The 14,102-nt window shown below is 45.3% G+C and overlaps 2 protein-coding genes across 6 annotated transcripts in view; both read right to left on the reverse strand.

Moving 5' to 3' along the window:
- Positions 1–1,921: 1,921 nt before the first annotated feature.
- On the reverse strand, positions 1,922–8,262 carry Fignl1 (fidgetin like 1). 2 transcript variants are annotated; one of them, XM_003463468.4, is made up of 3 exons: positions 8,163–8,262; positions 5,885–6,008; positions 1,922–4,842 (listed from the first exon to the last, which is right to left on the reverse strand). In XM_003463468.4, exon 3 carries the CDS (start codon positions 4,830–4,832, stop codon positions 2,802–2,804), a length of 2,031 nt encoding a protein of 676 aa, XP_003463516.2. In that variant the 5' UTR covers positions 4,833–4,842; positions 5,885–6,008; positions 8,163–8,262; the 3' UTR covers positions 1,922–2,801. The 2 variants fall into 2 exon arrangements, with proteins under 2 accessions (XP_003463516.2, XP_063090430.1); XM_063234360.1 differs by lacking the exon at positions 8,163–8,262 and adding an exon at positions 7,791–8,123.
- A 5,025-nt stretch (positions 8,263–13,287) lies between these two features.
- Ddc (dopa decarboxylase) overlaps positions 13,288–14,102 on the reverse strand; it is a 62,920-nt gene continuing 62,105 nt past the window's right edge. For 3 of the 4 annotated variants that reach the window (XM_063233510.1, XM_013145397.3, XM_023562225.2), the window contains one exon: positions 13,288–13,650. The gene's annotated coding sequence lies outside the window, so the exon portion shown is untranslated. 4 annotated transcript variants of the gene reach the window in all.

Consider the following 14,102-nt stretch of genomic DNA (forward strand, 5'->3'; position numbering starts at 1 on the left):
ACAACGCCGTGGAAACCTGTAGTTAGTTGTCCCCAGCTGCTGTGAGACTGTGTGGATGCGGTGACCCAGGGTCTGCCCAGCTCCTTCCTGTGTGATACTCTCCCTGGAGTATTCCTGGAGCGGACTCTCACTCAGCAGAGCAGCAGCCCAGAAGAGCTGCTAACCAGAGCCACAGCCCATGACAAGCAGAATCCGGGCTTTTCTCTTGGATGCAATCTACACCGAGCTCCACAGAGGGAACTCGCTCAGTGCTGGGGATCAAAGGCGCTGAAAGTCAGGACTGGCAGGAATTGCAGCTTTAAAATTTAACATTAAGGCCAAGTTTCAGTGGCCGGCACGATGGCACACACCTGCAGTACCTGCACTGGGAGGCTGAGGAAAGAGGATCACAAGTTCTAGGCTGGGCTGGGCTACATGGTGAGATCATTTTAAAAGAAAAGTTGATTTATTAAAAAAGAGTGAGTTAGAGTTAAACAAATCCTAACACCTAGTAGGCAACTGCCCCTAAATCTAAATACTACGGTAACTAAGACCCCAGAAGATGTGAGGAGAATACCAGTAGAGAAAAACTAAGACTTCCTTGACAGCAATACCTAAGATTCCAAGGTTATATAGTATGTTTTAGTTACTTTCCCTCATGGCTGAGGCAAAGTACCCAACACTCAATGTTAAAGGGGGAAGAAAGGTTTATTCAGCTCAGTTTGTAGAGGTTTTAGTCCGTAACTGGCTGAGTCTGAGGCAGAGGCATCCCTGGGGAGATGCAGCTCGTGGCAGCACAGCACAGCAACAGCAAGCCAGGGGGAGACACACAAGCCTCTTTCTGCCACTGCGATGAGGGTGGCGCCAATCCCATCGGCAGACAGATCCAGCACTCACCCACCCCTAATCCCAGCATGGCAGGACTCAGCCACACCCTCCAGATTCATCGGCCTCCAGAAAAGCCCCACCTAAAAGCACATGGGGCTTTGGAAGGACATCCAGACACAAACCATGACACAGTGTTTTAACAAAAAGGGTCCAAGTATGCACTGTTATGTTCTAAGATGTTAAAGAAACTTGACATCCAAATCTTAACAAAGATAATTGTGTATTAAAGGGGAAAGTTGGAATAATAAAGCCTTTTATATGTATAAAAACAGAAGGCAGAGGCAGGTGAATAAAAATTTAAACTACACATCCCAGAAACAAATTGTCTGAAGTCATCAGCTAAAAGCGCCTTAACTCCCATTTCAAGTCTCAGTGTTCACAAGAGAGAACCAGAATGTGACTTCTCTGAAGCCAGGAGCGTTTGTGTCTGGTTCCCAGCTTTACCTCCAGCATCTGGAACTCTGGCTGGCATCCGAGTTTCACAGGAATGAATGCAGAAGAACACTAACAGAAAGAAAACTCCCCACTGCTCAGTGCCTACGTGGCACAGACAAACAGCCCCTCTGATTCACTGTAATGGGAATTCTGAATAGGCAGAATTATTTTTCCAGAGGAAAACTTAGGAACACCTGCCAAAATTTCAAACACGTGCACTCTTACCCCACACATTTTACTCAGGAGGTTCACACAGACACTATGTATTTTTATCTTCTTGTGTGTGGTGCTGGGCACTGTGCATGCAAGGCAAGAGCTCTGCCACTGAGCCACACACCTTCCCCTTTTTCAAGACTGCATTTTTAATAAACAGCAGCATACAGTCCTGCCCGAAATGCCCTTTTTAACAGAGGACTGAGCTGATCACAGTTCACCTCACACAATGGGTTTCTGGGCAACCACATAAAGGAAGACTCTCATAGATGTCTATTAATGTGGAAAATGGTAACGTGCTTTCCTGAAAAGGGCAGGTAACAAAAGCTGATGCATAGTACAATTTCTTTTGCTTGAAAAAACGACTTCTAAGAGAATCAACGCTGAAATAAAATTTTCTCCCATATGGTAATATAATAGTGATTTTTATTCTCTTTTCATCTCTATTTTCTAAAGTTTTCACAATGAGCACATATATTATGTATAAAACCAAATGGCCCATTATAAGCCTGAAAACATTTATTTTAAAAAATAGTAATATGTAAGCGCCTGCCTTGCAAGCAGGTAGTCGTGAGTTCGATCCCTGGTACCAATAAAAAGGAAAAAGACAAAAAAAAAAAAAAAATAGTAATATGACAGGTGGTGAAGTAGTATCAAATAATTTGTTAATGTAAACATTGTAGATTCTCTGCAAAAGTACAGCACTCTTTACCTTCGGTTCTGTGGCTGTGTCTCCGATAGATTGCTAATTCTGAACACGTTATTAGTCTTGATAAGAAAAGAAAATCATAAAATAAGTAACAAACTTGCCAAAGGAAGTGAAAGCTGTCAGTTTTATTCTAGCTTTTGATGAAATCTTTAGGCAGCTAAATGGGAGCGACCAATGCAGCTTGGAATGGAAATCACTGTTGCAGCCAACCGTAAGAACCACAAGACCTTCAGAGGAACTTCGTTTAATACGTTCGCACTAATAAACATAATCTCCAGAGTAAAGCTCTGATTGGAGCTCGCTATTCACCTTCAAGACTTCCTAGAAGTAAAACAAAAAGTTCAGCCTCATGCAGCTTAAATAACTTACAGACGTCAGACAACAATTGGAAGGCAAGTAAAGCATTCAACACAGGCCAAACCACCGGCTGGAAACCCTGAACTGTTTCTACCCTCCTCCAATGTGCAGAATTCACAGCACGTCCCAAGCAGTGTACTTCCCATGTCCCCAGTTCCTGTGCTAAAAACAAACTGGCCAGTGCTAAAAAGATGTCACGTTTTAATTTGCAGCGTCCCATTCACCTCCCACAGCCAAAGGTTCTGTTCCAGTCTTCATACAGCTCCAAATCCTTTGAAGATACGCTGGGCCGCACAGTTCTAAACGCGTTTTCAAAGTCAGCGTACGCGATGGGCCGGACCTGATCCGGAGTTATAGTAGCAATGTCGGCAGTCTGTAAGCTGCGAATGGGACCGAGGGATGCCTCCCGGCACAGCTGGGTCATATCTGCCCCTGAGAAACCATCAGACTGCTGCACAACCTGGCGGATCTCGTCCTCGCTGAGCTCGCACTGCTCCCTGGACATCAGATTTGTTACTATCTGTCTCCTGGCTGCGGCTTCCGGGAGGGGGATATACAGTCTCTTCACCAACCTTCGCCGGGCAGCCTCGTCAATCTCTTGGGGCCGATTTGTGGCTCCCACTACTAGAATTCGGTCTTCAGAAGATGTGGCTGCTCCGTCTAACTGAACTAAAAATTCCGTTTTTATCCTCCTAGAGGATTCGTGTTCACTATCTCCTCGCTGGGACAACAGGGAGTCAATCTCATCTATAAATATCACAGCTGGCTGCTGACACCTCGCCACAGCAAACAAAGCGCGCACCATCTTCTCCCCTTCTCCCACCCACTTGGAGGTCAAGGATGAGGCCGAGATGCTGAAGAAGGTCGCCCCAGACTGGCTGGCGATGCACTTGCCAATCAGAGTCTTTCCAGTACCAGGGGGCCCGAACAGCAGAACCCCTTTAGGGGGTCCCCGTAACCCAGTGAAGATGTCTGGCCTCATCATGGGCCACACAACTATTTCCTTTATCGTGGCTTTCGCAAACTCTACTCCCGCGATGTCGTCCCAGTGCACTGGAGGCCCATGATCCATGATCTCATTCATAATCAGGTCAACCATCTTAGGCTCCAAGTTCTTGAGCCGCTCGTCAGCAGTATGGACTGGTTCTGTGGGCGCTGCCCTGGACGGCTTGTACTGCATGCCTCCATCCTGCTCTGCCCCCTCAGGCTTTGGCACGGGAGGAACAAATTTCCCAAATATCCCTCGAGATCGACCAGCCCCCAGAGACTTTTTCACACCCCCATATGAGGACCCTGGTACACGCTGGGATTGTTGGCCCTTTTTTTGCTGATCTACCCATAACTGTTCCTTTGCTGTTTTAAAAGTAGGCAGATTTCTGTCCTCCCTTGGGCTGTCATCTTCTGTTTTGTTAGAAGTCTTATTCAGTACTGGATTGGAAAGAGCATCAATGGAGACAGAACTATAAAAAGCCCTCCTTGCCTGGAGGTTTTCACAGCCAGAAGAAAAAGGAGACAGGTTGGATGAGAACATTTGCTTTCCTGTGTTGGTTTGAGGAGAGCTGTGACTTTCCTTTGGGCCACCTCCAAACAATGGCGTGGTGTGGAATCTGGCTGTGGCTGACCCATCTAAATGCCTGGACGATGTGGGACAAGTCCGAGCACTGTCAGGCACCATGGATGGTTGGATGCTCTGAGGGTACCTCCAAGGGTTGCTGCCTGGGATGTCATGGATCTTGGCTGTGTCAGGAACTGAGCTGGGTAACAGGTCACCGTCTCCTGCACCCCCACGAACACCAGAGTCAGGAAAATCAAAGACAGGGACCTCCTGCTGGATCACCACCGATGCATCCGCAGGTCCCAGCACAGAGTCCCTGAAGTTCCTGCCAGCCTGCATCATCTTCTGCACATTACTCATTTTGAAAACACTGTTTATTGACAACCCAGACTGCCACTTGTTACTGTCAGCTTGCTGAGATCTTGTCAAAGTTAAAATATTTTCTGCATAGTTATTCAAGCCAGTTTCCACATTGTCAGAATCAATAACTGCAGAGTATTTCTCTGCATACCTTTTGAACAGTTTGGAAGCACAGACCTGGGAGATCTCGGTGTTTGCCCAGGCATACTGAACGCGTAGTATCTGTGCGCGGTATGCATCTGCCTTCTGTTCCGGGGTACATGAGCCAGATGTGACTGCAAAGTAGTTCTTCTGCCACTCGCTCAGGTGCACAGACCGAGAGCTGGGGGCCTGCATGCTAGAGGTTCTACAAGAGACCAAAATGAAAGATATACGAGTAGCAGGAAGAAAATAGACATGATGGTTTCAACATATTTAAAACTTTCTGGTAAGGAAACTATGTTGGAGTTTTTAACTTATAAAACTTACTTATAATGACATTATTTATAAGAGAAATATCAAGTAAATCATAGACTTTACTCAAGATATAAAGATATATTTTAAATTCAGTATTTATTGGTAGTTTTTAAAATACAGAGCTTTTCAGTCTATGAATAGACACCACTTTAACCAAATTTTTGGCAAGAAAGAGGCCGAATGGTATAAAATCAAAAATTCAGAAATAAGACAACACATACTGCTGTAAGTACTATTCAACGTTTTTCTAGAAGTTGTGGTCAACAAAGTAAGTAAAACAAACAACAGGTTAAAACACTGAAAAGAGGGAAAAAATGAACGTTGACAACAGAACCAAGTGAATTAATAAATGATAAGAAATGGAGCACTGAGATACATGGATGTAAAGTGAACAAAGGAAACAAAACCGTTTCCTTTAACATCAGTTCCTCAGTATTTTTTATTCAAAATAAACCATGCTCATAGCAACTATAAAGACTTAAACATATCCAAAGAAATGGAAGTCCTGCCATGTGATGTGAACTCTCAAGACATAAAGATAAACTGACATGAAGTCTTTAAGATTAAAGTTTGTCTTAAGAGTGACTTAGGAGCTAAAGTATTTTAGTTATCTAATTTTCTTGGCAGAGAAAACATTCTTAAGTTTTAAACACAAAGGTTTAGAAATTAATCACCAAAAGAAAAGCACTATGGAAGCATAGTAAAACTATGATTATATAAGATAAACCAGGAGTTTACATCTGGGCTCAGTGAAAACCTGGATGAATGACGCTAAGCAAGACTTTTATGCTGGACGTGCCAGCTTCTTATCTGTCAAGCGAAGCAGCAGCATCATAAGAATCAAGTCAGGTAGTGAATATGAAAATAATCTGGAAACTACTAATGTTCCCAGTATACAAATGCAGAAACCAAGGCTGGGTTAAGGAACTTACCAAAAGTCACACAGCTGGCTATGAAAAGAGCCAAAAGTCAAACATACGGTTTCTTTCCAAGCACTGGGCACTTCACCAGGGATCCAGTGTGTCTTAATGCTACTGCCAAAGGTCACAGAGGAAGCTAAATGGATCATAAATATGAAAGATATTTAACGATTTTGATGCCTTACTCCGGAGACAGCTGCTGCTGAACCTCACAATTTCCCAATGTCACACACAGTGAATGTGAACTGTTTTTGTTTTTTGGTACTGGAGAGCAAACTCAGGATCTTGTGCTTGCCAAGCATGGGCTTGTGCTGCTGAGCTAAATCCCCGTTCCAACAACTGTTAGGACAGATAAAACAGCAAAAGTCAAACAGCCTACTAGTAAAGTGCTTCTACGTTAGATTTCTCTAAGTTATTTCTTTGAGCCTGTTCCTATTTTAACAATCATGAATATATCACGATGTTGCACGTGTAGAATCTACCTGTGTATTCACAAGAAAAATCTATAAAAAATACTTTAGTTTTCTAAGAACATTACATTAAGGTAAAAAGTAAAAACTTGTGTATTTTAAATTTACCTTTCAAATTACCTAGAATAATCAAATTATTTTCATGTAAGTGCCATGTTTAATATAGTTTGCATCTCCAACAATGCCTTGCAGAGAATGTGTCACATTATAGGTGGGTCTTTATAAGTCTTTAATAAAAATACTGTCTAGTGGGACTAATTTGTATAAAGCTATAAAGTTGAACAGAGTCAAAACTTAGATAAACAGTTCATCCTGCTTCCCACTCTACCATTTTAACTCTTAATGTCCTTTATACAATACTGGAACCAGAAACTAAAACACAGATGACTTGGAAGGATTTATCAAAATTCTCACAATTACTGCAGTCATCCTCTTCCTCTCCATAGTTGCATCCCAGTTTATCACCTGCAACCCTGGACTTTCTCCAACAGCTCAGGGATCTAATCACCGTTCCCAGAAACCTCCATTCTCCCTCTCATCATCACCTGTCTCAATAGTCACCTCCCAAATCTTACTTCTTCCTTTCAGCTCAATTACTTATCCAACAACTATGGATATGGATATGGATATGGATATGGATATGGATATGGATATGGATATGGATAGGCAAAAGCTGGCCATTGCTGCTCAATGATACATCTTTACCATTTATCTTTATTATTTCTAAGTCAACTTAACCTTTATAGTCTAAAAACTATAGTTAAGGAGAACTGATATAAAACTGCATTTCTGTATTTTCATAATTTTCTGATTACTTTAAGAATGCATTTGTCTTTCTAACTGGATAACTGGAAGAAGAAACTACTATTACATTTATGGTCTCCATTAAAATGACATCATTTAAAAAAAAAAAACAAAAACAAAACCTGACAGGGCTCCTATCATACACCAGAAACCACTGACCAGAGGCAAAGAGCACAGGAATTCTGAGCACCGGGTCTGAGGCCAGGGTGCCTGTGCTCTACTTCCCACCAGCAGTGAGCAACTCTGGACAGATCTCAGTCGTGTCTGTTTCCCCTGTAACATAGTGCGCTAAAACTGCTCAGGGGGAACGGTCTCAGGTCTGCAAAGCACTCAAAATGGTTCTCACACTGATAAACGCTCACTGTTGTTCCTCACTCCTCACAGTGAGCCCTGGGAGAAAGTATCTGTGTCTTACTCATGGAAATTCACAGCCTGTCCCTGGCCACAGGGACCTTGCACCGCCAGCAGCGTGATGCAGCCCTGACTCCCTGCATGCGCCGAGCATCCCTGGTCCAAAGCGCTCTGGCCGGCAGCGTTAATCTGCATATACCAGCTTAGGGCGGGGACTCGTCTGCACAAGAAATTCGGATGCCACAGACCATAAATGCATGGCTTCTGGTTAGCTGCACGCCTCATTTTAATACCTTCGTGCAGGACTGCAAGTGTCATGCATTGACATTTCAACTGCGGTGCCGGGGGAGAAGGGGCTCGGAGGTTTCCGAGGCCGAGTGCTTCGGGTTTTCGGCGAGGGGTGCTCGGCCTGCACTAGGCGTCCGCCCGAAGTGCCACCCCGCGAAGCACAGGAAACGCACCGGGGAAACCGGCGGGGGCCCAGAGGTGGCGAACGGGCAGCCCCAGCGGCCCTGCCCCACCCCGGCGGCGCCCCAGTGCCCTCCGCACCACAGAAGTCAAACAAAATAAATAAAAGGGCGCCACAACGAGACTCCCCGGCCCAGCCCGTAGCAGTTGTTGCGCGAATGCCGAGCAAGCCCCGCACCCCCGCCCCGCCTGGTCACCTCCTCCAATGCGCAACTCGCCGGGTCGCCCAGAACTCCGAAAAGCGCGCGGTGCGCTGTGCGCCTGCGCAGTGAGCGAAGTGCGCGTGCGCGGCGTGACACGTTCCTCTCTGAGCTGTGCGTAGGAGCGTGCGTGCGTACGTACGTACATACGTACGTGCCGCGGCGGCCGCTTGGGTCGCGCCGGCTAGATGATAAGTTAGCTGTCCAGTCGCGGTGGGCTTACTGTTTTTCTCTTTGAGTCCTAAGAGTTGGACCCACGGCCTTCTCCCAGAGCGACTCCCGCATCCCACTGTCTTTTATTTTGAGACAGCGTCGTTAAGTCTCTCAGGCTGCCCGCGCGCGACTTTACAGGCGCCGAGGGTGACAGTGGGTTTGCCTAAGTGACAGGTGGTGTTCCGCTCATGGTGCACAGGGCTCGTTTTTTAAAAAGTGGGACGGGATGTGGAGACTGGGGGAGAGAGGAGGGAGGAAGGGAAGTAAAAGGATCCAGACGCGACACGTGCACGTCCCAGTTCCGCACAATAAATGTATTTTTACAGTGTATCGCGAACATACTAGTAAAGAGGGAACAAACAAAAATAAAAGTGCTGGGAATTAAAGACAAGGACGTGGTGAGAGTTGGTGGACGCTGGAAAGGTTCGTAAGACAGACACCAGCGCTCACCTCTTGTCCTAGCGGGGAGCCGCGTTAATGTTTTTAGGTAGGACTCTCGCAGGCTTCTGGAGCCAGCTTGTTCATCACCCATACTGCTCTGCAGCCCTCGCACCCCGTGGTCTACTGCAGGTTCTCAGTCTCCTTTCCGACAAGGCTTCTAAAAGGACCGTCAACAAAAGCTCCCAACCTGGGCAACTTTAGCAAGACCCTGTCACGAAATAAAAAAGACTGGGAGGAAGCTCAGCGTGAGGCCCTGGTTCAAGCCCCAGTATCAGAAGGGGAAATAAAAGAGATGCATTACGTACTATTTAAATTGTGAAAGTATCTGGCATATGCACACTTTCAACAGAAGTATATGTGGTTACTAATAATACAGTGCTGTCATTCAGGCCCTTTATGCTAACAAAATTTGTTCACCTGAAAAGTGGGACACATTAGATAGTCTCCTAATGATTCAGCACTGTATGTAAGAGTTTACTGCTTTGAGCTTTGCAGCTATTACAACCCTTTTCCTGCAGAACACAGGCAGGGTAGCTTATTCTGTCTTCTGGGGAGAAGTTGCTGAACCTTCAAGGAAGGCGTTTTTACCCACATACAGCAGACCTTGCCAGTCTGCTCCAGGGCTTCTGGGAGATGGCTGCTCATTTCCATATTCATGAGTTTTATAAACATGATCTCAGATAATGCCAGTGCACAGTTGAGTGAGTTCATTTGGGTTTTTTTTGTTTTTTGTTTTTTGTTTTTTGTTTTTTTGAGCAGAGGGATTACAAGGTGCCGAGTAATATGCATTCTTTTCTGCCAGATTTGCTTTTCAAGAAGTTTAAAATGTGTTTGAAGGTGAGCTGGGAAGTGAATGGATTGAAGCAGGAAAGACAAGATGAGCAAACAAATTGAAACAATTCTTTTTCTGTGGAATTACCTAAGTGTGACTAAAATCCCACTGATTTCCAAACCTTCCTGATCCCTAACTGTGGTGAGCAAGAAGGTGAGTGAAGTCTAAGGAGGACATGTAGCCATCCTGCAGGAAATGAGACGTGGTGAGCTGAAACCAGTGAAGGCACAATTCTAGTGCAAGATTTTCGTTGGCCACATGGAATGAATTGTAAAAGGCAGGCGGTACCTGTGGCATCATCAGCATGAGCAAGTTGGTGAGTGGAGACAGTCCCTTCCCTGTATTAGAAGACAGAATTACAATGAATATAACATTGTTTTTAGCTTTTATTCATGAATCCAGGTAGCCTCATAGAGGCTGGGGATTTAGTCTGGTGACACATGTGCCTGCCTGGCAAGTGCAAGGTCATGAGTTCAGTTGCTGGTACCAAAAAATAAATAAGTAAATAAATAAATAAAAGAACAGGGTAACCTCATGAATTGTACAAAATTGAACAAGCATCTGCATTGATCAAAGGCAGGACAATGGATTTTCTACAGTCAGGACAAGAAAACAGAACAAAAGAAAAAAAGCTGATGTTACCATCACACTACAGCAGATTAATTTCTTTGTAAGGCGTAAACAGTATGACTTTCTTATCTTACTGACTCTCATAGACTGAACTCTGATTGCTTGCTGTGACCCTTATACTGTTGGGTTGGCCTGCTTAGAGATCCACCTTCTTACTTAAAGTTTGTTTGACTGTGTTAGGCCTTGAATGACTCTATTTTGGTTTGGGCTATTGGGACCTAGCTCAGTCCAAAGCATTGGCCTCCCATAATTTTTGCTTAATACTTGCAGTGGGGCATAACAAAGCAAAAATGAACTGTATGGCCATTGTCCTCTGTGACCCACCATAATCAATGCTCCTTAGGGTTTCCAGTTTGGTGTTGTACGAATCGAATTGTTCCACACACAGCTATGTTGAAGTCTAGACCACAGATCTGTACATCTGCCTTTATTTGGAAATAGACTTGGTCACGTCAAAAATGAGTTCATACAGGATTAGGGGAGGCCCAACTCCAGTAGGACAAGTGTGCTTAGGAAGAAGAGCTGGATAGGCGCAGAGAAGATGGAGGGAAGAGGCAGAGACCAGAGCGATGGGTCGACAAGCCAAGTAACTCCGGGATTACCGGATGATCTGTTGGCTTGGTGGAAGCAGAGCCATTGCTGACACCGTGTGTCCAGAACTGTGAAGGAGCTTCTGTCCTCCTCAGACTGCGCAATTCTGGTACACATTACAGCAGCCCCATGAAACAATACGAGGCCTTCTTACAGCATCCAGGGTGAGGGCAGAGGGGTAGGGCTAGGCCAGCACGGGGGATCTCTAGGCTTCAGTCCCAGCTCCACTGCTCACCAGCCACAGGAGAGGGGATCAACTCAGGCAAATTCCGTAGAGTAGCCGGCCAGGGCCAACCCACTAGCACTGCCTGTGTGTGGGGTGTCGTTTGTATGCCAGGCCTGCCCCTGCATCCCATGTGGATGCCCCAGTTAGAGTGCAGCCCTGAAAAATAACACACCTTCATGGTGTTTCTACCTTCAGGATTTTTCTCCTTGTTCTTTAATAATTTGGCCAAAGTCTCTTATTTTCAGAGAACGTTGGAATCCCGGATGTAGGACAGAGTTTAAGGTTTGCCTGCATTGCAGCCTGGTTTTTGTTTGTGGAAGATGTCTTTACTCTGTCCCAGCTCGAGGTCTCCCGTGCTTACATGGTGAGCTACAGTGGTGTAATGTACACTGTACTGTGAAGAGACACATTCCACTTGCTGATAGCTTAAGTTTTTCTTCACATTAAAAAAAAGAAAAACCATCTATGTTATTTGCTCTTTGGAGTGACAACGAAGTCTCTTCAGACTAGCAGGAAAGTAGAACTTGAAGATAGCTGTTAAGTCTTCCCTCTCCCTTTCTTACCAGACATCCTTCTATTCAGCCTCGGGCTTTCTCTGTTCCTAGCTGGGTACTGTGATCAACAGCCACCAAAGGCCACCGAGTCAGCCTCTGATGCCCCTCCCACCCCACCCTGGTCAGTTCACTGTTAGGACACCAGGCTGAACCCAGAGTTAAATAAGATGCTGTGGGTTGATCACTTACTAATCCGAATAGTCCAGTCCTGTAAAAGCTTCCTTGTGTTGAGCCATTTGGGCATTGTCTGCCTAGTTGGGACCAGGTTCCAAACTTTATCCTGGTAGACATCCGGGGCTCTTCTCAAAGGGCAGAAATCCCTGATAAGTGTTTGTCTTAGTCACTTTCTTGGTGAGTCACAGCACTTGACCCCCACGGCTTCTGGGAGGAAAGGTTCATCTTGGCTCAACTAACAATCCTTGGTTGACTGGCTCTGAGGCAGGACGGCATGGTAAAGGGACGGCAGAGGAGAAGCTGCCCATATCCCGGGGATGGGGATGGGGATGGGGAAGCAGAGAGAGCAGGGACGGAATTGGGAAGGGAGCTACATCCTTCCAAGTCACAGCTCTGGTGACCTCCTCTTCCGATGGGACCCCACCTCCCAACAGCACATTCAACTCAGAAGAGTATATCCCCCGGGGCCAGTGACCTTCCAAAAGTGCCATCACTAAGCATCGGGCATCCAGATATAAACATAACATGGTTCATTGTGGGGAGCACATGGAATATTGGAAAGCACAGTACAGTGGGTAGGGTAGGGGGAGTTCCTGAGCCTGACTGGGCTGCAGTCCCAGCTCAGCCACTGATGATGCAGGTGACGTTAGGCAGGTCACCAAAGCTCTCAAGTCCCACTTTTTGCGTCTATAAAATGAGATAAGGGTACCTCCCTCTGAGAATATCCAAGTCTTAGTATTTTAGATTAAGCACAGCAATGCCTGGCTTAGAGCAAGTGCTATGAGTGCATCTTCATTATGGAAACTGGGAGGATGCCCTTCTTCCTGTCTCGGGCTGGGTGGTTTGGGGTCTGAGCCCTATGTCAGAGATGCATCTTGAGAATGAGAGATGGGGCCACCTCAAAATGAGCCAGCTCCCCTGCAAGATTTTCTCTCTGCTGGGTCTGCATCTAAACCGAAGTCTTAGACACTGTTCCCAAAAGATCAAACCAGTTCAAAGAGGAGTGTTCTAGCCCTCAGCTGACCTGCTGCCTGCAGCAGCCCTGGAGCCACCTGCTGCCCACCATCCTGCCTCTGACTTGTCTCAGCCTTCTCCTCAAACTACATTTGTGAACAGGCAAGACAGAGCTGCTCCAAAACAGCAGAGGGTTGGTATGGGTATCTACAGATTTCACACAGGAAAAACTAAGGCCCCAGAAATCAGAACATCACAACAGAAAATTTGGAGCTCATTGCCTGGATCCAAGTTGTCTCCTGGCTATGAGTTTGTTGAAGTCACCTCCACATAAAACTTCCGTACTATTAATAACGCATCTAGAACAGGGAGCACCTGGGGTAGGTGCTCAGTGAGCATGTGTGGAATACATACCACTTAAAACTATCTAGGCATAGCGAATCTGGGCATTTTACACCATAGCAATCAGCACACAGATAGAAGAAGGCAGTCACTTGACACTGAGCAGATGCTTCAGATGTTTATTAAGCATTTAGCCATGTGACAGGACCACAGGTATAATCTCAAGTGATCACAGACAGCCCTGGAAAATACTTCTGTAAGCCTTTTCTGCTACCATTGATGGCTTTGTGTGCATGAAAACCTATGATTTTTAATCAGCAAATATCACAGCCAGATCATGAGTAACAGCTACAATCACTTGGATTAACTATACAGTAAATATTTCTTCATTGATGAGACACAGAAAAAGACAGTCACAAGTCTGATTAACATGAGGCCACAAGCAGGTAAGCTCCATGGAGTGGGACAATGATTACTTTCTTCTCCGTCCAGTTTCCAGATAAACTGTTTTCACCCAACTTCTCATCTCTGCAGGGAGAAAAATAGCATAAACATTCAGGTGCATTCCAAAAATAAAAGTGTAACATTCTGTGTGCTCCCTATTTGAGTATAGAAAAGGAATGTACTATTTCTCCAGAATAGCAGAGGCAACTGTACCGGGTAAAATAGTTTGAACTGAAAGACAGAGTTGCCATTGCTTATCTGACATCTCTAGTGACAAATTTTATCAATATCAACTAGAATCTCTGCCTAATTCCCTCCACTCTGTAAAACAGGAATAGTTTCCACCTTTGCTCAGAATTCTGGCCATGTGGACATGAAGTGATAACCTCAGATAAGCACAAGAATAAAACCAACGGGGGCTGGGGATTTAGCTCAGCGGCATAAGCGCCTGCCTTGCAAGCAGGCAGTCGTGAGTTCGATCCAGGGTACCGATAAAAAGGAAAAAGACAAAAAAAAAAAAAAAAAAAAAAAAAAAG

Source organism: Cavia porcellus, unplaced genomic scaffold (assembly GCF_034190915.1).
Source record: "Cavia porcellus strain 051 isolate PalLab524CR breed Dunkin Hartley unplaced genomic scaffold, mCavPor4.1 scaffold_23, whole genome shotgun sequence".
NCBI lineage: Eukaryota > Metazoa > Chordata > Mammalia > Rodentia > Caviidae > Cavia > Cavia porcellus.